This window comes from Vairimorpha necatrix, chromosome 3, assembly GCF_036630325.1.
Source record: "Vairimorpha necatrix chromosome 3, complete sequence".
In the NCBI taxonomy this organism is placed as follows: Eukaryota; Fungi; Microsporidia; family Nosematidae; genus Vairimorpha; species Vairimorpha necatrix.
Genome location: NC_088818.1, coordinates 567612 through 595080, shown reverse-complemented (window position 1 = coordinate 595080; position 27469 = coordinate 567612). Strand labels below are relative to the sequence as shown.

Below are 27469 nucleotides of genomic sequence, written 5' to 3'. Positions count from 1 at the left end.
TTTTACTTTCTGTCAGGAAGGGTCAACGCTCACGCGCCCCATTTATTATTGTGTGTTCAAAATTCATTTATAATAGATAAAATATTTTATGAATAGTTTGATTCAAAAATGAGTTAATTTTTCATATGCATAATTTATGTAGTTGAGATTTTGTTATAAATTTTATTAAACTTATTCATGGTATATAAAAAAAAAAAAAAATATTTATTAACATATTTTTACCATTAGATATTATGATTTTTTAGTTTTTGGATTTATGATAATCTAATAAATTAATTTCAATTATACATCCCAATTCAGTTCCATTTTGTTGGATTTCCTGTAATAATTTTTGCATTGTAAGATATGAAAGATAAGATATACAATAAAAGTTAATATTAACTAATAAAGCTCAATAGAAAAAAAAATTGGTAAGTTTGATGTTCTCAAGAAGTAAAGTAATAACAAATTTTCGAACTCTTGACTATATGGCATTTTTTGAACTTCATATTGCACAATTGGTATTTCTGTCATATAAAAAAGCATTCAGAACAACTCAAGATATTTTTGAGTATTCAGAAAACTGAGAAATAAGTACATGTTTTGTTTCTCGATACTAAATAGTTGTTTTTTAAAAAAAATACCTCTTATTCTATAAATATACTATATTTAGAATATCACACTGGCATGCTGCACAGGGATGCGGCTTGTTCTAAAGTAATGCTCTAAAGAACTATGTGTTTGCCCGTTTGTCCCTGGCAGGCTTTTATAAGTTTTATTATAAATATTTTTATTCATGTGGTTGTCCTTGGTATTCATTGTGTAGAAGAAAAAATAAAATCTTTTAAAAATAAGAACGAGGGGGATATTTATAAGTTTAAAAATATATTCTATAAGAAATAGAGATGATTATGTGGTCATGATACCACACATACTTGAGTATTTTTTATTATGTTAAATTCTTTACTATATTCCTAACTGAATAATCTTAATATATATTTATAACTACAGATCTCAAAGGAGTTTTAAATGAAGATCCAGCTCAAAAAATGATTTTCTGTAATTTCTTGACGGAAACGAATTTGATCATTGTTTTCATTTATTTTACAGATTGAATTATTAATTTACCTAAAATCTGGATTCAATGTAGTAATCAATAACAACATAATTACTGTATTATAGTAATCTATAAAATAGTGATTTCAACACAGAGTAGCCATAAAAAACTATTTAGGGGCGTAATAATTACATTTTACTAGTAAAACTATTCAATATTTCCGATATCATTTTTTGTGTTTTTTTTGTCTATAAGTAAAATATTGACAACATGATAAATTAGGTACAATTCGAGGATCTAATGTTAACTTGATATATATTTTTATATTATATTATGTCTTTGACGCAAAATGGATAAATATCAATAATTTTTTCTACAATTTTGTCCTTACATTATAATTTAAATCTTTATATATTTAATGATGTTTTTAAAATACATTAAACCACTTAACATGATATTAATAATAAAATACGTTGTAAATGATTGATTCCGACGATTACTATAGATAGGATTGAAAGATTGCATTTTTTCATTCGAATAAAGTTTAAAAAATTTGAAATTTTCAAAAAAAAAAAATATAATGGAACAAAAATCCTATTTATGTATTGTTTTAAAAGCACAAAACAAACTATTATAGAATTTTGAACTATTGAACTTAAAGGAATTTAATGTCCATAAGCTTACAATTGTTAGTATATTTGTATCTCGAGCACAATATTTTTGGAAATGGCTTTTTAGCTAGTGTATTACAGTTTTAGCCCCTTCTTCCCTATTGTGTCTTCTTGCTTATATCCTCATGAACGTTCAAAAATTTACTCAAGGTTTAAAATGACTTTAATGATTTTTTGTATTTAATACGTCCGTATTAACTTTTTGTAATATTTTGTCATTAAATATAACTCTGTCATTATATAAAAACTAGGCTTATTGGGTTTTGTGAATTAAAACAAGTTCATATGCAAGAAATCACATTCCTTCGTTTAAATTTTCGACAATAGCAAGTCGACTAATAATGATATTTAAACTTCAATTATTTTTGTTTCTTTCTTTTCCTATCAAACACAAGAATAACAGTGTTATTTGGATCACTTTATATTTGCAGGTATCCTTGTATCTACTTATTTAAGCATGATAAATTTCCATTGTCTAATTTACAAAGGACAAGGAACTTTTTTTCTTCTAGAACGCATATTCAATACATTATGGAAAATAATGCATCTTACTGTTTCAAAGTGTATTTTTACAAAATCAAAACCTTAATTCGATCACGCTTGTTAACTAAATAATTCGCCGTCTAATTATATGGTCAACAATATATATTATAATCCTGTAGGATGCCATAAATTGCTTCGATCTAGCTGCTAAAACACAAAATAAAACCAATTTTTAATATGCAATTATTCGAAATTATTGGATTGCTTCACACTCATAAATTTTCTATATTATATATACATGTGGTTACATACTGGGGTCTTGAGTCCTTCTAAGTGTTAATTACATCTTTTTGTTGTTATGGTTTTGATTTTTTTAAAAGCTTGGTTGGGAAGCAAGAATATTTTTTACAAAATATCTTTTTGAAAATTCTTTGATAATTTTAACAGCCAAAACATGTGATTTCATGCCACAATATTCATAATTTTTTCGAATCAAATATATTGACTGTTTCCTGCAAATGTAAAGAATTTAGGAACCAAGATATATTATAATTGTTAATACAACAGAACAATTTTCTTTATGACACTTATAACCAAATCTATCATAATATTTTCAAAGAATTTTATGTGGATCCTCTACATCTTATACATTATTTGGTCCTACTAACAAAAACGCCCCCTCGAGGAAAAATTATTAAAAAATTATGAAACATTTATTAAATATATATGCATTTTTAAAAAGAAAGCATAGAATCAGGGAATGAGTATGTTTTTCTATATTGACAATGTCTCTTACGCCAAGAAAATTCTTCTAAAAATTTAGCGATACGATCATGATTTAGTCTACTCCTTTTTCTATAATGTGTTTGGCGCTAGTTAAAAATTCGCCCCCCCTAAAAAATACGTTCGCTGAAAAAAAATTATTTGGTATAAAATGAGATAAAATCAAATTTTAAAGGGCCTCTTTTCCAGGGGGTGCGAATTTTTAAGTAATGGTATTTTGAACGTGAAATTTTTTTTTATTTTATCTTTCCCTTATAATGAACAGGATGATGGACGAAATGCTTCAATTCAATCCATTCAATCCTATTTTCACTGATAATGACAGGGCAATCGACTGCGGATTGAAGAACAACTTGTTATATCCTTGTATTCCCTGCACTAATGATCAGTGCAAAGGAATTATGTTCATTCAAAACATATCTTTGTTTTCTCAAGGAAAGGGGTACAAATGTAGCTAAAAAATTTTAAACGAAGATGTTCATTAGATAAAGGTTCTAAATTTGAATCTTTAGATATTGAATTTAAAAAATTCTTCGTTGCATTTATTGTTGGTGTTTGTCATATACATATTTTCAGGCTATCAACATGTGTGAAACTTCTGAACCAACATATATTTCTGTAAAAGAAATAATAATGGAAACAATTTCCAAGTCTTCTACTGTTGTTACAACGATAGGTGGAGTTGGTCGGAGGATACAAATAGACGAAACAGCTATTTGTAATGGAATTATAGTATCGAATCCGCCTAGTCGATTGGATTCTAAACCTGGAATTCGGTGGATAATAGGAGGTGTATTCGAAGGAAATTGTAGAGAGTTTTTTGTGGAACTAATACCCAATAGAAAATGGGAAACGATTTTACTAGTATTAAAAAAATATGTAAAAGTAGGCACGGATATAGTAACTGATGGTTATCCATCCTATCCACGTGCTATAAGTGAATTTGGTTCTCACCATAGTGTGGTAAATCACTCTATGGGATTTTAATGAAGAAGGACAAAATACAAATTATGTAGAAAATATGTGGTCGCATCTTAAGCATGATTATAGAAAGCGTGGAGGAATGAATAAAATAAGAATTAAATGTTAATAGATGAGTTTAAATGGAAAAAAGAAAATATAGAATATTCAAAATCATTTACAATCAAATTAGCCTTCGTAAAAATAATTGTATTTTTTCTATGTTAAAGTAATTAAATTTTTGAACTAAATAATATGTTATAACTGTTTTCTTAAATATTTTAACTTTTGTAGATTCATATTTTCATAAAAATATTGTTTTAAATATAATTTTAAGGGTTAAAAATATTTTTTTTTTATAAATTTAATTGGTCAATGTAATTTTTTTTAGGAAGGGGGCGGATTTTTAAGTAACGCCATGTGTTTTAAGTAGAACCATAAATTTTCAATCTTATTTGTATATTTACACTTGCTGTTAACAAATCCTTTGCTATGGTTGACTATCTCATGCTCAGATCCAAAATTAGCCACGGCTTTGGGGTTATGATAAGTATCCATCAGTAATAATAACAGTTCAGGAAGTGAATGTTTTTTAAATTATTCTAATAAAGTTTCATGTTTTCTGTTAGGAATTGATGAAACAAAAAATTCGTCTCATCACTTTCTACAACTCCTCCAAATGTCCATTGTACATTAGAAGTATCGTCGTGTAAAGATGATGGAATATCAATCACTAAGCCATTGCATATGGCAGTTTATCGAATTGTATCCTTGCATTTCTCTACCTCTAACTTTTTTATTCCCAAAGGAGTCTCGCTTATAATATCCATTAAAATATTTTTAATTCATAAAATGTGTTTATTTTCCATAATGAGGGGTAAAAATAATAAGGATATATAACATCCCCCCTCCAAGACGGTAGTCTCATACTAGAACTCATTAATCCCAAGCAGACCTTTTAAATCATAATGCCGCTTTTTCACGATCCTACCATTTTCCAAACTAACTAAGTACGAGTCACCTCCGCAAACTTCCTTGATAACACCATATCCTAAAAACCTTCCTTTCTCATACTTACTACAACCCGATAAGTTCTCTTTCTTCGCTGCCCTAACTCTCTGACCTTTATAGAATTTCTCTCTTTTGCGAGCCACAAACCTCCTACTATAAAATCCTTCAGGTCCATTCTCGATCATAACATGGCCCGTTTCGTCTCTTGAGGCCTCAAACGGTGTACATCTCAACCCTTCATGATAGCTGTTATTATAACGCCATATACATCTATTAACCTTGGCTTCAAAATCCACAGCATCATCTTTCAATATTCCTTCTCTTATGGTTCCTATTGCCCTTTCCACTCTTCCATTACTTCTATGACTTTCTACGCTTACTTTCCTATGTAATACATTTTCCTCTGAACACCAATTCCTCATATATTCATTACTAAATTCTTTACCGTTGTCAGTAATTATTTCTACCGGTTTCATTCCTGATCCACACAACTGTTTTAAAAATCCTACAACCGAGCTTCCGCGTTTGTCCTCTATTACTTTTCCCCAAACGATCCTAGTATAATAATCAATCACGACCAACACATATTTCCCTAAATCTCTAAACTCAATCAAATCCAAAGCAACCTTTTCCAAATAAAATCTTGAACTAACAAAATCACAACCACCACTCTTTTTCCTATTATATATTTGGCAAACTTCACACTTCTTTAAAACATCCTCGATATCCTTCTTCATACCCGGCCAATAAAATTCAAACTTCATTGCATAGTACACTGATCCTAAACTTCTATGTCCCAAATTTTCATGAGCATTGACAATTAAACCTTCACGCAATTCTTTCTTTGGAATCTCCGCTTCTCTACCAGAGTCAAATACCCAAATTTCCTTCCCATCAACAACTTTAACATGCTTGTCCCATTTACCCTGTGCCTGTTTAATACTTCTCTCCTTATTCATTAGCGTTTTCTCATTTTCATGTACCCTACTCAGTGCATCTGCTACAACCATGGTACTAGGCTCTCTATATTCAATGCTAAAGTCGAACTCTTGAATCTTTTTAATCCACCTGTTAATTCTATTATTGTTAAATGCTGGTTTATTTCTAATCTCGATCAATGCCTTATGATCAGTTTCTACCCTAAATCTTCTTCCGCGTAGTTCATATTCAAACTTTTTAATTCCCCAAAAGACTGCATACATCTCCTTCTCACTGATTCCATATCTCGTTTCCGTAGGCGTAAACTTTTTTGATGCCCACTGTACTGGTACCCAATTACCTTGATCATCTTCCTGCATTAAAACAGCACCCATTCCAACATTACTCGCATCCGTGCGTAACAAAAATTCCTTATTATAATTAACAATTGCTAAACCTTTTAAATCCCTAATCACTTCCCTTAAACTAATATATTCTTTTTCCATTTCTTCTGTCCATTTCCAATTACTTCCTCGTCCTTTAAGAGAATCCGTCAACGCCAATGTACGTTTTGCATAATTATCAATATGATTTCTAAACCATCCAGCCAGCCCAAGAAACTTCCTAACATCTGATACACACTCCGGTTTGGTAAATTCTAACGCTTCATTTTGCTTTATTTCAGATGGCAGTATCTCCTTGCCATTAACTGTTACTCCTAACAACATCACCTCTCGTTTACATAATTGAACCTTAGCCAAATTAATTTTCATACTATTCTCCTCTAATATATCCACAGCCTCTTTCAACAATTTGTCGTGACCCTCTCTTGTCTTACTATGAATCACAATATCATCCATATAAATTTCGATTCCCTTACCAATAAATTTTTCAAAAATCCCATTCATTATTCTTTGTAATATCTGCGGTGAGTTTTTAAACCCCATGACCATCGAATTCCACTCGTATACCTTTTTATTAAACTCAAAAGCCGTCTTAAACCTATCCTTCTCTTCAATCTCAATACTATAAAAACCCTCCTTTAGATCTATCACGGTAAAAAATTCAGATCCCTGTGTACTTCTAATAACATCTCTTATCCTAGTTAACTCATAAGGATCCTTCTCTACAATGTCATTAAGAGCAATTAAATTACTTACTAATCTTATATCACCATTCGGTTTCTCAATCGCTCTAATGGGATTTCTCCAGTCAGATGTCGACCTTCTAATTATCTTTCTTCTTTCCAAACTATTAATATAATCTTCCGTCTTCTTCAACAAAGCCTGAGCTATAGCCTGCCCTTTTTTAACAACTTTCTTGCCTTCTTGAGTCTTGATAATACATTTTTCAACCTTACAAAAACTAATATCTTCATCCTCTCTTCCTCCTACCCGTGAAATAATCTCCTCTAAATACGCGATGCCTCTTACATCCCTTCTCAACAGAACTCTCTTATTATTGTCCCTTTTGCTATAATCTTGTATATCCCCTAAATTTTTCTTCTTACGTTTCCCACCATCAACATTATAATAATCACATTTGTCCGAATTGGAATCGTCATCACATTTACCCTCTAAGTCTAATTGCACTTTACATTTACCAACATAATTAAAACTACTTTTATTTCTTCTGTCTTCAGAATCTCGCCTCATTCCCCTACAAAATCTAACACTATGGCCTAACTTCCCACAATTGTAGCAACGCATATTCTTTTTATTTTCCTCACGAGACAACTTATTCTTCTCCTCAAATTTAGCCCATAACGCTAGGGACAACTCTTCAAATTCTTTTTTTCTCACTTGTTCCTTTTCCTCCTGAATAGCTAGCAACTCTAATTTTTCCTCAATTTCCTTCCAACTACCCTCTTGCGAGATCCTCTCAACAATAAAATTTCTCAATAAAATAGAACCTCTCCTAAAAATTTCTAATTTAAATCCACACTCATCAATTTCCTCTAAAAACAACTCATAAACAATCCTTTTAACCTCTTTTAATAATATTCTAGCCTCTTGGCCACGGTCCTCCTTTGTAGACCCATTTTCTGGTATCGCCCCCATGTGTTTATTTTCCATAATGAGGGGTAAAAATAATAAGGATATATAACATAAAATGTGGACTCGGCTATTTTGCAAAAATTGAGAGCTTGAAAATTAGAGTAAGATAAGGCCCACCAATATTAACACCTCGGGATCTTTTTAATTCGATAATCATTTTAAAATTTTTGTGCTTTTTCAAATTACGTTTGCTTGTGCAATCGTTTACGGTACATCTATACCCTTTCCCATCAATAAAGAAAGAAACTCTAGCAATAGACATGTTTCCTAGGCATGACTTTGAGACACGTGAAATGGTAGAATTTTTTTACATCTGTGGTATTATTTACCACATTATTTTATTTTTATTTATTTCCCTCAAATGAATTTTCTAGAAAATATTTTGCTATAAATATTTTCTTTTTACTTTACCCCTATTTTTGGAAGATGAGAAGAACTGGAAACAAAGACAGATACAGTGACGTCGGGAAGGTCTCTCATACCTTACCTCCTCACACGAGGAACTAAACTAGCCCATCGGGGAAATACAATAAACACAATTTAAATAAAAATATACTATATCTATTGCAGGAAGGAGCATCATCGAATGCTACCTACAAACAGGCCTCCTCCCTGGTGGTAACACCACAACATCTAATTCTACCAAAAGCGTAATTGCGAGATCGTTATCTTGGAACAAGGGATTTTAAAGACTAAGTTCACCCACCTATTTTAATATCCTTGCTAGCATGAAGGGTAAGAAAAATGGGAAAGAAAAGGGGAAGGGACCATAGCTTGGGAAATCGCCCCCCCCTAGAAAAAAAAATATATAAAAAGTAAAAATTCGTGCGTTTTGTAATTTTAAAGAAGTGGGGGGGGGGGAGGTTGAAACGCTTTGGAGTGTAATTTCCCTCATAGCCCCAATATTTGATAAGTTTTGTTTGTTTTATCGTATAAATTTAATTATATTAGCTCTAAAATAGTCAAACTTATGAAATAAGGTACAAATCTTATAGGCATAATAAATGCTTATAATTTAAAACAGAAAGCTTGGTTGAAGTTAAAATTGGATTATCACTATCATAATATCTTGTTATATATTCTTATATTTTTGAACCCCATTATGGAGAATAAATACATGGGGCGATACCAAATCGTGAGTTAACAAGTGTTGGCTGTGGTCAAGAGGCCAGAAAACTATTGCAAGAATATAAGATTATTATGTATGAGATCAAAGTTATTGAGTGTAGAAGCGATGAAGATTTGAAGAAAATTATTTTTGAAAAAGGAAGTTTGGAGCTGAAAAATTTTTATGGTTATGAGAATAAGTTTAGAGGATCACCATGACATGATAGGAATACGATTAAAAGAGATTGTTAAAGATTATGAAGATGTAAAAGAGAGATTTAGAATGATTGAAGAGGTCACAAAGAAGTTGACAAAAGAAACATATACAGAGGAGATAGAGCGTAGGAAACGTTATTTGAGAACAATGGGATGTTTTTATTGTGAAAGGTTAGGACATAAAGGTAATAGATGTTATAATAGATACAGAGAGGAGAGAAATAAACAAGAATGCGAGAAGATATATCGAGAGGACAGTAGCAGCAGCGATGGAAAATATTACAGGAATACGTGGGCTGGTAAAAGGCAAAAGAAACAGATAGAAGTTAGGCCCGTTTCACTATGGAAACGAACTGGGGAAATAAAAGATATTAAGAAGGGAAGTTATGAGACGACAACATTCAAGAGGCCGACTTAGAAGATGTTAAGAAGAAATTTAAAAACGTGATTGATGAAAATAAGGGAAAAATTAAGTATTGTAAAATAGAGAAATGTAAATTCAGACAGAAGCAGGGAAAAAAGTCGTTAGGAAGGGACAGATGATTCCTTAAGCGCATAAAAACGAATTAATGAAGCACTTAGAGGATTTAGAGAAAATAAATGTAATTAAAAGACCAACCTCTGAATGGCGGAATCCGATAAAGGCTATAGTTAAGTCGGATGGGATCATACGTTTGGTCAGTAATATTATGGCCCTGAACGATTTAGTAGAGAAGGATCCATATGAGTTGTGTAACATCAGGGATATTATTAGGTTCACGCAAGGCTCGAAGATTATGAGTGTTATTGACCTTAAAGAAGCCTTTTATAAGGTTGAGATAGAAGAAGCGGATAAGCATAAGACCGCGTTTGAGTTTGATAAGAAAGTATACGAGTTTAACAGCATGGTCATGGGGTTTAAAAATTCGCCACAGATCATGCAAAGGATTATGAATAAGATTTTTGAGAAGTATTTGGGAAGAGGAATAGAAGTTTACATGGATGATATTGTGATACATGCCAAGACTAGAGAAGAACACGACAAATTGTTTTTAGAGGCAATGAGACTGTTAGAAGAGAATAACCTGAGATTAAACTCGAAGAAGATACAGTATCGTCAATCAGAAGTTAAATTATTAGGAGTAGTATTGAATGGCAGGATATGATGCCATCCGAGATAAAAAAAGAAGCATTAGAATTTCCAAAGCAGCAAAATGTAACCGACGTAAGAAGATTTTTAGGATTAAGTGGTTGGTTTAGAGAATTTATAAAGAACTACGCAGAGAAAACGATACACATGACAGATTGCTTAAGAGGGAAAAACAAAAGTTGGAATTGGACTGAGGAGTTGGATATTGAATTTGAGAATATGAAAAAAGTGCTTAAGAATTTAGGGAAATTGAGGATTGTTAATTACGAAAAAGAATTTTTATTAAGAACGGATGCGAGTAATATTGGTATGGGAGCTGTACTTATGCAGAAAAATGAAAAAGAGGAATGGGTGCCGGTACAATGGGCATCAAAGAAATTTACTCCGACGGAAACTAGATACGGAATTAGCGAGAAAGAGATGTATGCCGTATATTGGGGCATAAAGAAGTTTGAGTATTAATTAAGAGGAAGAAAGTTTAAGGTTGAAACTGATCATAAGGCTTTAGCAGAAATACGAAGAAAGCCATGTTTTAATAATAATAGGATTAACAGGTGGATAGAGATGATCCAAGAGTTTGATTTTGAAATTGAGTACAGGCAACCCGATCAGATGGTTGTTGCTGATGCATTGAGCAGAATTCATGAGGAAAATGAACCTAAGAGAGAAATAATTAGACAAAGAACAGTGAAACAGATGACGGGAAAATGGTATAAGCACATTGAGAAAGTCGGGGACAAGGAGTACTGGATTTTTGATTCGGGCCGTAGAGCAGAAATACCTGCAGTAGGTGATAGGTTAGAGTTAATGAAAAGGTACCATGAAGAACAGGCCCACAGAGGACTAGGAAGTGTCTATTATGCTATAAAGTTTGAGTATTATTGGCCAGGAATTAAAGAAGATATAAAGATGATGATAAAAATATGTGAAAATGCCAAAAATACAATAGGAAAAAATCAGGAGGATGCGATTTTATTGCGACAAGTAGATACCTAGAAAAGGAGGCAATAGATTTAATCGATTATGGAGATTTCAGGAAATTCGTTTTAGTGGTTATTGATTACTATACGAGAGTCGCATGAGGTTGAGTGTTGAAAGATAAGCAAGCTACCTCGATAACTGGATTTATAGAAAATTTTTGTAGAATGGTAAAAGACCAGAAGAAATCATATGGACAATGGGAAAGAATTTGAAAATGAGGAATTTCGAGAGTTATGCAGAAAGTTGGATATAACTCACAGAAAGACCAGTATTGAATCACATAAAAGCAATAGGGAAGTTGAAAGAGTTATTGGTACGTTGAGAGAATCTGTTTTAAAAATGAATCCCAAAAATAGCTTTGAAGAAAGAGTTATGAAGGCCTTTGAGATTTATAATAATAGTTACCATGAAGGTCTAAGATGCACACCGTTTGAGGCAGTTAAAGATAATACGGCAATGTAATGCTAAGAAATGGACCAGAAGGAGATTATAGTAGTCGATTTAAAAAGAGATATAGAGACAAGTTCGTCGAAGGACAGAGAGTGCAAGTTGCTAAGAGTAAAAATTTAAAGGGGTCTAATAAGTATGAAAAAGGTAGGTTTTTGGATATTGGGATGATTAGGATTGTGTGTCCAGGGGATTCTTATGTAGTTAAATTATGAATGGACGATTAGTTAAGAAGAGACACTATGACTTAAAAGATCTGCTTAGGGTTGATGATGACGTAGGAGACTAACCGTCTTAGGGGTGATGTTATATATTCTTATATTTTTGAACCCCATTATGGAAAATAAATACATATATTTTACATAATGATAGAGTTGCACGAATAAAATTTTTTGTCCTAGTTTTGGTCTCCTTTTTATAATTCTTTTTTTCAATGAGATTTTAAACAAAAGAGTAAGATGAGAAAGCAATATTAATTTTAGTCAAATTAGAATAAACGTTATAGATTAAAATAGTTTCTGTACTGTTTTTGACGCAATGATTCATTTAGTCTGTTGAAGTTATCAATGAGGTTCTGAAAAATATGGCCATTCAAAAAATAATGTCGAAAAAAAATTATATATATTTTCTCTATGATAGTAAACATATTATAAAAAGTCCTATAGAAACAGATGAGGAAAATAAATGCATAAGGCTGTTGGAGTAGTATTTTACGATAATTCGTATACTACGAAGCACTAAATTTATATTCGCATTTTATTTCACATAAATACATCTTCGATAAAAAATTAACACTTTTATATAAAACCTAAAAAACAAACTATTTTATAAGCAAACATTTTGTTGTATCATGCACTACTTAATCTACAAATCACCTCAACTGTTCTTTCCAATGAAACTATTTAAAATCATTTAGTACAAACGGCTTGGCTGTTGTTGTCGTACGGATGGGCGCGTATCTTCTATCATTAAGTTTTTTCACTAAGATTTACATCGCTTAACAATATATAAATCCTGTTAATTTTTCTGCATTAAAAGGTTGAATAATTTCGTTTTCACAATATTTAGTCTATAATTTCACACTTAAAAATCTCGGATTTTTATATTTTCTCTGTTTTCTATATATTCGTCAAATTTTTTTCGTACTGGCTAGTTGCAAAATTTATCTTAAACTGTTATAAGCCAAAGATTCTATAAATTACAAAGCATACAAGCATATTAAATCATATGTTTTACCTGAAATAAACTCATCTAAGTAATGTTTAAAAGAACTGAATAAAATATTAGAGTTAATTCTGTTGTTCTTAGCCAGTAAATCATCATTTTTATTTTTTTTATCGGGGTGTTGTAAGCACGACATATCAAAGATTAATCACTTAATCAGTGATTGATAAATAACATTGATCTTTAAATATAGTAAATAATTAAACTCATGTTTTCCTGTAATTATTCTGACCACAACACGGGGTGTTCATTGATACTATAGAAGATATCTCTTGATATTTTATTAAAATGATCTAGATTCACATCCTGATATTTTTTTTGATAAATATTATCATAATTAAATTTTTGATAACTATCAGAAGTATCATTCAAACGAACGTGTTCTTCATAGGTCTTAAAATGATCATCATATACTAGATAACATTTATTAAAGACAATATATAAAGCGCAAATCATGAGGATATAGTAGAAGATTATTTAATATAAATCTATTCGTAATTGTACGCAATGCACATAAAATTTTTAAAACAATCATAATTTTTTTTTAATCGGATTCATACGATCAATTATTACAATTCAAGTCACTGTTATATATATGAACACAAAAAAAATTTTAATTGTAAATCTACTAATGGTTATTTCTATTCTACTTTTGAAATGTTTTTTTGTGTTATTTTTCTTTGTATTTTTGCTTTCCACACATAATCAAAATTCATAATATGGATTGTAAGGCGTGTGTTAAAGATAATTGTAAGTTAAGAGTTAAATTTTTTTATTATATTCTAAACAGTGTGAATTATGAATATCATTGCATATGCTTATCGGTTGTATCTTTTGCTCGTTTTAATGTTTTAGATAAATATTGTCATTTACGTCTCGAAATTATATTAATTTTTTTTTGGTTTTTATACAAGTAGTATTCATTGTTAGTCACAAGAAGTTTTCCGCTTTTTTATATTAACTTATAAATATGTTTATGTTATCAAGAAATGTTAATATTAAATAAGTATAATAATTTTATTTAGTTTTCATAAATACGAAAATATATTATTAGTTATGATCTTTTTTTCAAATCGCATCATTATGAAAACTTTTGTTTAAAATTAATATTGATCAAAATTCGTTCATATACGATAAAAATAATATATTGACTTATTTAGTATATAAATTTTTAAGGGTAAATATTATTTTTTTACGATAGAAGTTTTAAGGATATATATGTAAATATTTTACATGATAATGCCGATTATTGGAAGAAGGAAGATTTGATTTCTAAAAAGGGCAAATTTTTATTTATTGATAAATAATCTTAAAATATTAATTCTGGGTTCTTTTTCCTATTAACTTTTTTCAGATTGTTAGAATATGTGTCTTATATTGATATCCTAGTGTTTTTTAGCTCATAATCGGTTTAAACATAAATAACTAAAAAAGTATACACCACAAAAGATGTAATATTATTACTAGCCAATCCTTACTGAATATCTTACAATGAAATGTACGAATTATCTATTATTACTCGTTTTTTATCATAATTGTACATAATTTTTGATACTTCTTGAAGCCGTAGAGAAGTAATATATTTAGATTTAAATTTTTACAATTAATATTAATATTATCTATATAATTGACTATGTAATATCATACAAAATAATTTTATTGACTATAAGTGTTTCTGTATTATGTTAATACATGGATCAATGAAGATTATGAGCTACTTCTCACAATTATGAAAAACTTGTTCCAACATTTAGCTCTATTTATGCATCTACTTCCGTGTCTACCTTTCGCAAATTTATAAGATAAGACTTACAAAAAAATCAATTTTTTGAGCTTTATGTTGTTTTCGTTTCAACTATTTAGCTTTAGTTTGTTGTATAATAATGAGATAATTGTAACACATCATCCCACGGCACTTTGTACAAAATTATCTTGACTTGTCTTAATACACAGAGGCTGTATAAGTTTTTTACATCTACATTGATCATTCAAAATAAAAAACTAACACAAACCATACGGCTTATCTACTATGAATAAAATATGTTGAAGACATTATCAAAACATTAATGAAATATTATAAAATCTAGGTACATATTCTAAATATTCATTTTATCTAAGTTAAATGACAGATTACTTGGATATTTTGTTTAATTAAAGCTTTAAAGCCAGACACTACATAAAATATCAAACTGTTGCCAGTAGACAAATCAAAATATTAAAAAATTCTATAGTTAAAAATTACAAAAAAATTTCAATTAAGGAATCATTAATAGCTATGTTTACATACAAAAAAACATTGAATCATTATTTGCCCTTTATGTTTATTTTGGTACATTTTATTTTTTATGCTTGCACTATTACACATATTAACGCAAATATTTCGATTCAAAATCCAACATTGAATGTTAAAAATAACTTCGACGATTTACCTCTGAATTTGTTTCAATATAAAAACATTAAACATTATAATAAAGTAGTTGGTGATTACTTTTCAGCTATAAGCGAACATCCTGAAATAAAAAGAAGAATTGATGATTTAATATCTAAAAATGGAAATATTTCTAAAAGTGTTTCTCTGGTAGTTTTATTAATACATTTTAAACAAGAATTACAAGATTTTATACTAGGTAAAAAATATGATCCAATATGTTCATTTACGTATACTTTTTTTGAATCTTTGGCATACCATAGTTACAAAACAATATTAAGATTATCAGATTTAAAAAATATTAATAAATATAAAAAACACAGAGACAATATTATAAAACATATAATTAAAAGCATAGACATAAAATATGCTATGGACTGTGATAATATAATTGAAGTATTATTTAACACTGTGGAATATCAGAAAATTTTTGCAATTTTGAATGAAATTAATGCTAACAATCAAATATCAAGAGGAATAAGATATGCTTTACCGCGGCATACTACAACGAAAAAACCATTTGTGTTTGATTATGTTAAAGTAGAATACATAGGACCTTCTACTCTTCCTCCCCAAAGACATCATCGTTTTAGAAAATTAGGAGTTTAATAAATATTTATGTTCAAAAATTATATATGTAATATTATAAGTTTTACTTTAGATTATAATTCTCATAATTTGTTTATAATCAATTTAATTTAAAATATATAATCAAAAAATTACTAGTCATTTCTAAAACATTTCATAACAAAAGATTGATTTAGTATAATAGTTAAGAATTTGAATAAAAAGATATATTATACATAAAATCGTTACTAAAGCTTTATTTGCTTCTTAATACTACTAATTTGTTTAAAAAAATATGGTTGTAATAACGGGATTCATGTTTTGTTTTAAAAACTCTTTGTTTAAACTATGTCATACTAAATAAAAATCGTTATTTAATTTAAATTGATCTTACCCTTATGTATTTCTTATTATATTTAATATTACACGTATGTTCTGATTTTAATATCAGAAAACCCAGGACCAATGAAAAAATTTACTATTCGTCTAGTTTAATTCAAAAATTAAATTTTGATGATATACCAGAGAAAGTATGCCAAGAACTTTATCTAGATCATTATCATAAGATAGTGAAGGATTTTTTCTTGATTTTAAGAGGAAATTTAGAAATAAGGAAAAGGACCGATAGTTTGGTATCTAACAAAGATAAGTCTAATAAAAGTGGGATATTAAGACTTTTAATTGTTGTTTTTAAGCAATATTTAAACGAGTTTAGCTCAGGGAAGTCATATGATGCCAAATGCTCGCATCCATTATCTTTCTTGGAATCCTTGGCTTATCATAGTTATAATTTGATATTCAAATTATCCAATGTAGAAACTTTCAATATATATAAAAAGAACATTAATATCATCAATGATCAAATAATTAAAAGTTTAGATGTAAAACTGGATAAAGATTGCGAAAAGACAATTGTCCAATTATTTAATCCCGAGGGATATAAAAAGCTTTTAATTTTATTGAATAACTTATACACTGATGATCATTATTTACTCGATCTGTCAAATATTTCCCTAAGTCATACTAAGACAATTAAACCATCTGTTCAAGAACAAGTTACTCCCGAATCGATAGGAAAACGACCTTGTGGAACGAGTTTCTGTTGGTTAATTAAAAATAAATAATCAAATTATTTTATATAATTTTTTTTACTAAACATTTTTACATATGTACAATATTCTTGAAGTATAAAATTTCGATGTTTTTTAATCGTATATATTTACATATACTAATATATTTAGGCCTTTTACCAATAAATAATATGAAAAATATTTTACCTGTAAATAATCAATTTAAAAGTGAAATCCCCAAACTTATCTGTTTTAAAATTGTAAAAAATTTATAAAAATATTTTATTTTCAAAAATAAGCAGATTAAATCAATGTAGATAGCATTTATATCAAAAAATCGCATATAAATTAGTTTATTCATTTGTATGTGAGAATGTTGGTCATATTTTTAAATTGATATGTTCTCAATGATAAAAATGTGTCATATGTAAGATTTTAGTATTATAGTTGTCGACTATCAATATTGAAAAAACCCCGAGCTTGATTTAATCGTATAAAAAATATTATGAAATTTTAAGGTTAAATTAAATTAGTCAAATTCGCTTTTCATGTATTTAAGAGTTGTGTTTAACATATATTAAAAATTCGATGACTTAATTTGTCGTCAAAAATTATAAATTTATTAGAAAAAATACATCTTCAGATTTTGAGTTTGTTAACGAACTAATTGTATAGTTTTTATTAAAAAGGCATAATATTTATCGATTTTTTATTTTGTATCAAATATTCTTCTTGATATTGTGTTTATATCATATTCATAAATTTTATGTTCAGAAGATACAAATATTTTAAAGTCTTCTTCTGAGATTGTTGCTCCTGTTATTTGCACATCATCTCCTAGATTTACTAATTGACGTTTTTCGAAACTTCTAGCATCAAATATTGATAGGTAAGAAGATTGTTCAGTGAAAAATATCAAATCTAATGACTTTTTAATACTGAAGAAGACATTTCGAACTGCTCCTTTATGAGTTCCTTGTTGTTTACTTCTTAAAATATATGACTTTTCGTCCGATCTCAAATCCCAAACACTAACAAATCCATCTTGCGACGCAACAGCAAACTTATTTGAGAAATTATTCCAAGCAACACTAAAGCCACTGTCATTAATGGTCTTCAGTTTCTTTAAGAATCTATAATTTGAATTTTCGATTACGTATAAAAATACATCATTCGAATCTCCTACCATTATAAGATATTTTCCATCAGGACTCACACTTGTATGATTTATTTGGCTAATAAAATCAATAGTTTGTACTGAATCATTTTCTACAGATAGAATTCTTAATTTTCGATCATTATTCGACGCATAAATTTTTTTGTCGTGAATTGATATATGGTTATTGATATTATCACTTAAAAAATAATATTTCGTTTCGTTATTAATTAAATTTTTGACGTATAACTGTCCTTTTCCTCCGCCTATTGCAAGAAAATCTTCTTCAACACACAAAGAAGCTGGGGGAAACGATAAATCTTCCGATAAAAGGAGTTTTGTTCTTGTTTTAGGATCATAAGAATACACCTTATTTGATTGTGGAAATATTAAATTTCCATTATGGATCTTTAGCATATCTTTAAGTTGCCAGTGTTGAGTTACTACTCCTTCATCATGAACTTTAAATTCGGGAAATATAAAATCCGAAACTTCGCGTATATCATTATTCTCTATTGTTGACATAAACAATAACAATTTTGATTTTTTTATAGTCTACAAAAACAAAGCAATTTTTTAATATTTGATAAATGAAATGTTTTATATTTTTTTAAACTACAATTATTAGTAAAATTTGATAAATTGTTTATTAATTACAGTTAGGTTTTTAAAAATTTGTATTGTATTACAATCTAATCAATAAAAAGTGTAAGCATCTGAAAAGCTTCTTTTTTTCTTGCGGCCAATTCTTTAAAATCTTCAAATGTAAAAAATCCACTTTTATTATCACAACATTCAAAAAGCTCATCAATAGCCTTTTCTATGTCAATATGTGCGTCAAGAGTGTTACTAACCATGTCCATCATTGATTGTGCAATATTAACTATCTCGTTTTTGGAAATGACCCCGTCACTATCCTCGTCATAAAACCGGAAAATCCATCTCAATTTTTCGAAATTGCTGCCTTTCATTAAAATACTGAAAGCAATTAAAAGTTCATGAAAGTCAATATTATCTGATTGACTTATATTAATTGTATTGAATAATCTTAATACAAATTTCTTGGGAGATCCAAAAGGAAAAAATCTTCTAAACATCATTTCTAAATCTTGCAATGTCATTTTTCCATTTGGAAATCTTGTCCTAAATTCATTTGACCATTCTTGTACATCTTTTGAAGGAAAATGAGAAAATTTTTTTGAGTCGTCTAAGTCGAAGTTTTTTAAAGTGCTCGATCTGTTGCCCATGGGTATAAAAAACAATAATTTATAATAACAATGTAAACATTCTCAAATAAAAAAATTCATTTAAAAATAATTAATATCGTTTTTAATTTATTTTTTATTCTTCAGTTGGAGGTAAATTAAAATATGAAATTTTTCCTCTATTCCAATCATGTAAAATCGTCTTACTAATTAAATCAACATAAGGTCTATTACCTTTTGTAATCTTACCATATTTCACTGAAAATTTTTGAAATAAATCTTCTATGTCTCTAAATTCAATTCTGTATAATTTAGATATTTCTGTTTTATATTTATTTGCTAATAATTCTACGTAATATTCTGGATTCTCAAGATTTTCTATACGAATAGCCCCCCTAAAAACAGCCTGTTCAAAATCAGGAATTGGGACGACTCCCGGGCAGTCTATCAAATAAATGCTACGGGTCAAAGTAATGTATTGCCAAACTTTTGTCTCGCCAGGTACAGGTGCCACATTACATACATGTTTATTTCTAAGTGAATTAATTATACTACTTTTCCCACTATTTGGATACCCTACAAACCCTACGCTTGTATGTTTTTTATTATACAAGTTATCAAGCTGTCTCAAAATATTTATTAAATTTGTCTTACCAAAATTATTTTCCAAAGACTGTGCGTGATAAGCCAAAGTGGTGTGTTTATTGGAAAAATATTTTAGCCATTTGGCAGTCACTCCTGTCGGAACCAAATCTACTTTATTTAGTAGGTAAATTAAATGTTTATGTGGGGCTTCTTCTTTTATATATGTTGAAATCTTCTCACACATTGTACCAAGTGGATCTCTCGCATCTAAAACATGAATAATAACATCACTGCTATCTAAAACTTTATATAGCTCTTTCCAAATTCAGTACTTTGTCCTTTGACAGCATCTTTTTTAATTTCTTTTTTTTCGGCTATTACTTCATTTTTGCTTTTAGCCATTTCTTCTAAGCTTGTTACTAACAACTTTGGTTTTTTTCTTATTGCTTTCTTTCCAAAAATGCTGTCATATTCAACTGTATTTTTTTTCTTTTTATTTTCTGCAAGAAGTGAATATGGAACATTACCAGTCTTAAGAAGCACATTGTATGGTGTTTCAATTTTTGACGCCTCTCTAAATTTTTCAAGATCTAATTGAGAAACTGTTTTACTGGCTCTAAACCATTTTCTATCTGGATGAATTCTACCAGTCTTTGCTTTAGATTTTTGAAATTCTGCTGGTTTTATAATTTCAGCTCTTGAATTTCTTATTGGTTTATCTCCTCTAATCATATTCAAGTACTTTAAATTTTTTTTATTATAGAAATTTTCTTTCATTTTTTATGGGATAAAAAAAAACATAACATTTTATTTTAATTCTTTGTACGCACGATTCAAAATTCCTTCAACTCGTGATTTAAGACCAACAGCTCCATCTTCAGTAATAAATACAAGAAAATCATTAATATTTTCAATAATAAAATTTTCATTTTCTCCAATTGAGCAAATGACTTCTTTAATACTTGGCTCAGTTTTTACTAAATAACCTTTTGTGATTGAAACCATTAGGGGTAAAAATATAAAATAAAAAATAATTTTTTACATTAATGAAAAACGTTAAATTTATATATGTTAAAATAAATATAAATTCAAAAAAAACGAGTAAAAAATGTTACAATTAATAATTCTTATAGATCATAGAAATTTATATAAGTTTGTTTTTAAATAATAAATTTAATATATATAAATTGCCTTATTGAATTAAAGCTTTAAATATTTTGTCTAGTATAACATATTTCAGTTAAATAAAATCAACAAACAAAGATTTAAATGTTTTTTTTTAATTTGTACAAAAATTAAATTAAGCGCACAAGAAGATTATATATTAATCGATTATGGGTCTGTAACCATTAAGTACATTCACTTAGTTTTATTACACTAAGAACATTGCCAATAGGCGGTACTAGTTAAGTTTCTTATTTTTAAAGTGTGACACAATTGGCTTACATAGTATGAGTTGTAAGTTTTTATAACAATTGCAACTAATGTTTTATTTCTTGGATATATAATGTGGACTGTTGTTTATCCAACGGCTGTGAAGAAGGTTTACTAATAAATTGTTTATTCATCTTTCTCATCTTCATACCCTTCTGAGGATGATTTTCTTTTATGTTTATGGGCGGGAAAATCTGGTACATTTTCCCGCCTAAAACATGAATAATACAAAGGAGGAGAATATCTACTTAATAGTATTCTCTAGTCTCCAGGGCCATCTGAGGACCACTGGAGAGCTGTCCCTTGACATATAATAACTTTAGATCAGCTCAAAAATCAATGTAAATTATTTTTAAGTTTTTGTATGTTTTATTTTCTAAAATTGTAAGATTTAAAAAAAATTTTATGCGGCAATGCAAAACAAAAACATTTCAAGAGGCGATTAGTGGTCTGCGGCGTTTAACTGACCAAAAATTTAATCCGAATATAAGCCATATTGATATTAAATGTCTTTATTTATCATAATGGGGGATAGAAATTATACAAATATATCACATCCCCCCTCAAGACGGTTAGTCTCATCTAATTTTCACATCTACCCCAAGCATACCCTTCAGATCATAATGTCTCTTCTTCACAAGCCTACCATTACTAAGTTTTACAATATAAGAATCCTTTCCACACTTTTCAACAATTTTTCCTGTATCCAAAAATCTTCCTTTTTCATACTTATTAACACCTGCCAAATTTTCTCGTTTAGCTATTCTTACCAATTGACCTTTGCTAAATTTTTCGATCTTTCCTTTTCCAAACCTATTACAATATTTCCCTATAGGGCTATTTTCAAGCATTACGTCTCCAGTTTTATCTTCAGTCGCTTCTAATGGTGTACATTTTATTCCCGTATGATAGCTCTAATTATATACATCGATACTTTTATACACTTTACCTTCAAAAGTTTTCGCATCCGACTTTAAAATACTTTCTCTCAAAGTTCCTATAACACGCTCTACTCTTCCGTTACTTCTATGCGCTTCTATACTTACTTGTCGGTGTATTATATCGAGATCTCTACAAAATTTTCTAAATTCCACGTTAATAAACTCTTTCCCGTTATCTGTAATAATTTCTTCTGGTTTCTTCCCTTGCTCACATAATCTTTTCAAAAATCCAACAACATTATTACTTGACTTGTTATTTATAACTACTCCCCATACTCTACGTGTAAAATAATCGATAGCAACTAAAACATATTTCTTCTCATTTCTAAAGTCTATCAAATCTAATGCAACCTTCTCTAAGTATCTCGACGTATCTACAAATTCACAACCACCCATATTTTTCCTGTTATATATCTGACATTTCTGACACTGTTTTATAACCTCGTTTATTTCTTTCTTTACTCCTGGCCAATAGTATTCTTCTCTCGTTGCATAATAAACACTTGTCATGCATCTGTGGCCTACTTTTTCATGATATTCTTGGATTAATTGTCTCCTTATATTCTCAGGTGGTATTTCAACTTTACGTCCTGAGTCAAATTGCCAATATTGCCTTTCATTCTCGGAAGAAACATGTGCTTTCCATTTACCTTCTGTTTGCTTGATTGTTCGCTCTTTATTTTTCATTTCTTTAATATCCTCTTCCATATTTATTCGACTCAACGCATCTGCTACCACCATCTCATCAGGTTTTTTATATTCCACGATAAAATCATATTCCTGTATCTTCTCAATTAAGCGATTTATTCTGTTATTATTAAAAAACGGTTTATTTCTTATCTCCACCAGTGCTTTGTGATCCGTTTCTATCTTGAATTTCCTACCTCTTAACTCGTATTTAAATTTATCAATGCCCCAATATATCGCAAGCATTTCCTTTTCTGATATTCCATATCTTATTTCGGTAGGTGTTAGCTTTTTAGATGCCCATTGTATAGCAACCCATTCCCCATTCTCATTCTTCTGAAGTAACACCGCACCTAATCTCAAATTGCTAGCGTCTGTTCTTAGTATGAACTCCTTATTATAGTCCGGTAACCTTAGTCTTCCCATATTTCTTAACATATTTTTCATTTTAGTAAATTCCTCTTTCATCTCTTCCGTAAATTTCCACGAATTGCCATTTTTCTTCAAACTATCTGTCATTTTCAACGTCAGCCCGGCATAATCTTTTATAAATGGTCTGAACCATCCAGTCAATCCTAGAAACCTCCTCAATTCCGTCAAAGTTTTTGGATCCGGATACTCCAAGACTTCATTTTTCTTTATTTCGTCGGCCGTCATGTCTATTCCATTCAGCGTCACACCTAATAATTTTACTTCCGCTTGTCTAAACTGTATTTTCCCAATATTTAATTTCATTTTATTTCTCTTAATTCTTTCTAAAACCTCTATTACTAATTCATCGTGTTTACGTTTATTGTTGGCATGTATTACTATATCGTCCATGTATACCTCAACACCATTTCCTCGCAAATCTTAAAAAATCATATTCATCGTTCTCTGTAGTATCTGTGGGGAATTTTTGTATCCCATCACCATACTATTCCATTCGTAAACTTTTTTATTAAATTCAAACGCCGTCTTATGTTTATCTTTTTCTTCGATTTCAAAATGGTAAAATGCTTCTTTGCAATCAACAACAGTAAATATTATCGACCCTTGCGTAGCTCTTATTATTTCTCTCATATTCGTTAGCTCATACGGGTCTTTCTCGACTAAATCATTCAACCCTATAAAATTACTAACTACTCTTACTTCACCACTTGGTTTAAGTATCGCTCTTATTGGGTTTCGCCATTCCGAAGACGATCTTCTTATAATTTTTCTATTTTCTAAATCATTAATATATTCCTCAGTCTGTTTGATCAAAGCCTGTGGGATCGTCTGTCCCTTTCTGACTATCTTCTTACCCTCTGGAGTATCTATCTTACACTTCTCTAATGTACAATAACTTATAACCTCATCTCCTTGTTTAAAAACTTCTTCATATTCCGCTTTGAGATCTTCCAACGTAAATGCCCTCTTTAGTAATCTTCTTTTCGTCTCTTTATTGCTCGCATATATTCTTTCTTTATGTCTTCTTTCACTATTATTACATTCCTTTAACTTAACTCGTTTTGTCTTTCCACTTGGTTTATATTCTTTATTATCATTACTGCTACTACAACTTTGGTTTTCGTCTAAATTTAAGTACTTATTAAACTTTTTATTATTTTCCTGATTATTGTTCCTTCCTACATAGCAGTTCCTAGCCATATGGCCAAATTTACCACAATTAAAACAATTCCTATTATTTCTTATTTCTTGTACTGTATTCCTTAAAACTAAATCTTGCTCTTGATTTTCTTTTCTCACAGTTTCTCTAACATTCTCAGCTATGACCTCCATAAGTTCTCTCTTATTTTCTTCTTCTTTTTTAGTTCTTTCTTCTCTACATATTTCCTCCTCTAATTTCTCAATTATTTTATAATATTCGTCCTCTTTACTAATTCTTTCTACCATGAAATTTTTTATTTCTTCACTTCCTTCCATAAATATTCTCTGCTTCCACAAACTGATTTCTATTTCCTCCATCTCCAACCTATACATTATTCTTCTAACTTCTTTTAATAACTTTTTGGCCTCTAGACCACAGTCCACACTTGTAAACTGACGATTCGGTATCGCCCCCATGTCTTTATTTATCATAATGGGGGATAGAAATTATACAAATATATCACATTAAATTATATTGTTAGTTGAAAACACTTGCAGCTATTTATGAAGTTTTTTTTTATTGTTCCGAACTTTTGTGATTCTTAAACTATAATGAGCATATATTAGTAGAAAACCAAACTAATAAATAAATATTAATGTTTTTTTACATAAATTAGAACGCTATATAGTGCAACAATGATTTTCTCAAGACATAGGAGTTTAATTTTATAAAATACATACATATCTAAATTTTTTAAAATATGTAAAAATTGGTTCGTTGATTAGTACTAATTAAATAATATACTTTAAGAATATATTGAAATTTATAAATATAAAAATAATTGACTTCTATGAAAATTAAGCAATGTTATTATCAGGCTTGAGACTTGATCTAAGTAGTTAAAATTTATTAAATTTATATACATGCTTGTTTCTTAATGGCTTTTTTTAAATAATATATTAAATAAATTATTTGAGGTTACAGAAAAACGAGAAATAAGTTTACGAATGGTTTCTATTCTATAATGATATTGTTATCGCCATTGATTTGCATGTGTCGCATGCAATGTAATTTTTTTGTTATTTCTTGGACTTTTGACATTGTACATAATTAATAAAGCTAAAGTAAAAAGAATAGTAGGTTAAGGGGCATATTTGACATATTAATTTTTACAAAATATAAAGTGAATTTTTCAATATTACTAAAAAAAAAACATATATTGTTACCCCAAAGTTAGATGTTTCTCATTTTATTCAATTACTTACAATTAAAGGCATCACACACACAAAAAGAAAAGGAAGATAAGACTCTATTTTTGCAAGATTCATCTGAAAATGTTAAGGATACAATTTTTGAAGAATTTTTAAGTAATAACGAAGATTTTCAATTTGATTTTAAGCCTTTTGTTCCATCAGAAACACTTAAAAAATCTCCTGTTCAAGGTTGTAAAATTTTGAAAAACCTAGAATTAAAAAACGAAAAAAGTACAAAAATTCCCATGAGCCAATCTTTTCATAAGTTTTACTTCGTAAAAAATCAATATAATGATAAAACAAATGTTATTGATTCATCTATTAAATCAAGGATACCAATGTATGACTACAATTCATTGAAAAAAAAATCTAAACAAAAAGATCAAAATTTGATTAAAAACGAGCTTGAAGTTAAAGCTACAAAGAGCAATCAACATGATTCAAAAACAAAAATGTCGGATACTTCGGGGAATCAAACAGAAAATAGCACTATAGAGTGTTCAAACTCTAAATATTTTGAGAAAAAAGATAATACCCAGAAAACCAAATATGAAAATCCACATTGGTTATTTTTTTTTGAAGAGGATTTTTTTAAAGAAATGTTAATTTCAGAACATTCAAGTTATATCGAGAATCTTAAATCATCTTATGTGACATTAAAAGGGTTAATTAAAACTATAACCGAAAGACTTGTCCTTTATAAAACTAAAAATGAACTAAAACTATATAAAATTAAAATAATAGAACAAAATATAGATTCTATTATGGATTTTTATCGTCTATGTATAAGACAATTATATTTTACGATTTGGAACATGTCTTCGTTTGACGAGTTACAAAATCAACAAGATTTAATACAGTCGCTTATCAAACTAGAAAGCCAAAAATATATTTTTTCGGATTATATAAAAAAATCTTTGATGTCTTTTGATGATAAAATTATACTAGATTCAAATTAGGCGAGTTACAAATCAAAACTAAAGAGTTTAATGCTATCTTTGAAAATGAATTTACATTTATATTCAATATATCAAAAATATTTAGGCAAAAAATTATTGAATTTGATAGTTCTTGTAATTTTTATAGTAATCGTATAAAAATCTTTGAATATATATATGCACTCTCGTATTTGGAGTCTCATTTTAATGAAATGAAGTCAAAATTTAAAATTGTAAGTCGTCCACAACTTCCAGAAATTGACATGGTTTTTATGTTTAGTCTAGAATATTTTTTGGATTTTGAAAATAGAGATATCTTAGAATATTGGATTAGAATAAGTAAACTCATTTTTGCCATAAAGAAAGAATCAAATCTCATATTTTTTCAATATAGCACGTCCTTGACTGCACAGACCATGGAAGTTATCAGAATTCTGATGAAATCAAGAAAAAACAAGTCAAAAATCCACAACTTAATTTGTGATGGAATGTTTATTCCGTTCATCCAGGAATTAATAATAAAATTAGACGTTCCCTTCTTAGAAAATATTGAAACTATATTAAACGACTCTATACAAAGATATATTTGTTCGAAAACAAATCATTAAA

The 27469-nt window shown here is 29.0% G+C and overlaps 6 protein-coding genes across 7 annotated transcripts; 3 read left to right on the top strand and 3 right to left on the bottom strand.

Annotated features, from left to right (window-relative positions):
* Positions 1-15340: 15340 nt before the first annotated feature.
* On the top strand, positions 15341-16060 carry VNE69_03179 (uncharacterized protein; the record flags this gene model as incomplete). The annotated part of the gene is made up of 1 exon (XM_065473038.1): positions 15341-16060. The coding sequence occupies one exon, from the start codon at positions 15341-15343 to the stop codon at positions 16058-16060; it is 720 nt and encodes a 239-aa protein (XP_065329110.1).
* A 356-nt stretch (positions 16061-16416) lies between these two features.
* VNE69_03178 (uncharacterized protein) lies at positions 16417-17142 on the top strand (the record flags this gene model as incomplete). Its single annotated transcript, XM_065473037.1, has 1 exon — positions 16417-17142. The coding sequence occupies one exon, from the start codon at positions 16417-16419 to the stop codon at positions 17140-17142; it is 726 nt and encodes a 241-aa protein (XP_065329109.1).
* A 655-nt stretch (positions 17143-17797) lies between these two features.
* VNE69_03177 (WD40-repeat-containing protein) lies at positions 17798-18769 on the bottom strand (the record flags this gene model as incomplete). The annotated part of the gene is made up of 1 exon (XM_065473036.1): positions 17798-18769. One exon carries the CDS (start codon positions 18767-18769, stop codon positions 17798-17800), a length of 972 nt encoding a protein of 323 aa, XP_065329108.1.
* Positions 18770-18936: 167 nt separating this feature from the next.
* VNE69_03176 (neuronal calcium sensor 1 (NCS1)) lies at positions 18937-19491 on the bottom strand (the record flags this gene model as incomplete). Its single annotated transcript, XM_065473035.1, has 1 exon — positions 18937-19491. One exon carries the CDS (start codon positions 19489-19491, stop codon positions 18937-18939), a length of 555 nt encoding a protein of 184 aa, XP_065329107.1.
* A 94-nt stretch (positions 19492-19585) lies between these two features.
* On the bottom strand, positions 19586-20811 carry VNE69_03175 (nucleolar GTP-binding protein 2 (NOG2); the record flags this gene model as incomplete). 2 transcript variants are annotated; one of them, XM_065473033.1, is made up of 2 exons in its annotated part: positions 19586-20331; positions 20367-20811. In XM_065473033.1, the coding sequence occupies 2 exons, from the start codon at positions 20809-20811 to the stop codon at positions 19586-19588; spliced, it is 1191 nt and encodes a 396-aa protein (XP_065329105.1). The 2 variants fall into 2 exon arrangements, with proteins under 2 accessions (XP_065329105.1, XP_065329106.1); XM_065473034.1 differs by having other exon boundaries at positions 20367-20436.
* Positions 20812-25906: 5095 nt separating this feature from the next.
* On the top strand, positions 25907-27468 carry VNE69_03174 (uncharacterized protein; the record flags this gene model as incomplete). Its single annotated transcript, XM_065473032.1, has 2 exons — positions 25907-26781; positions 26871-27468. 2 exons carry the CDS (start codon positions 25907-25909, stop codon positions 27466-27468), a joined length of 1473 nt encoding a protein of 490 aa, XP_065329104.1.
* Between the last annotated feature and the right edge of the window lies 1 nt (position 27469).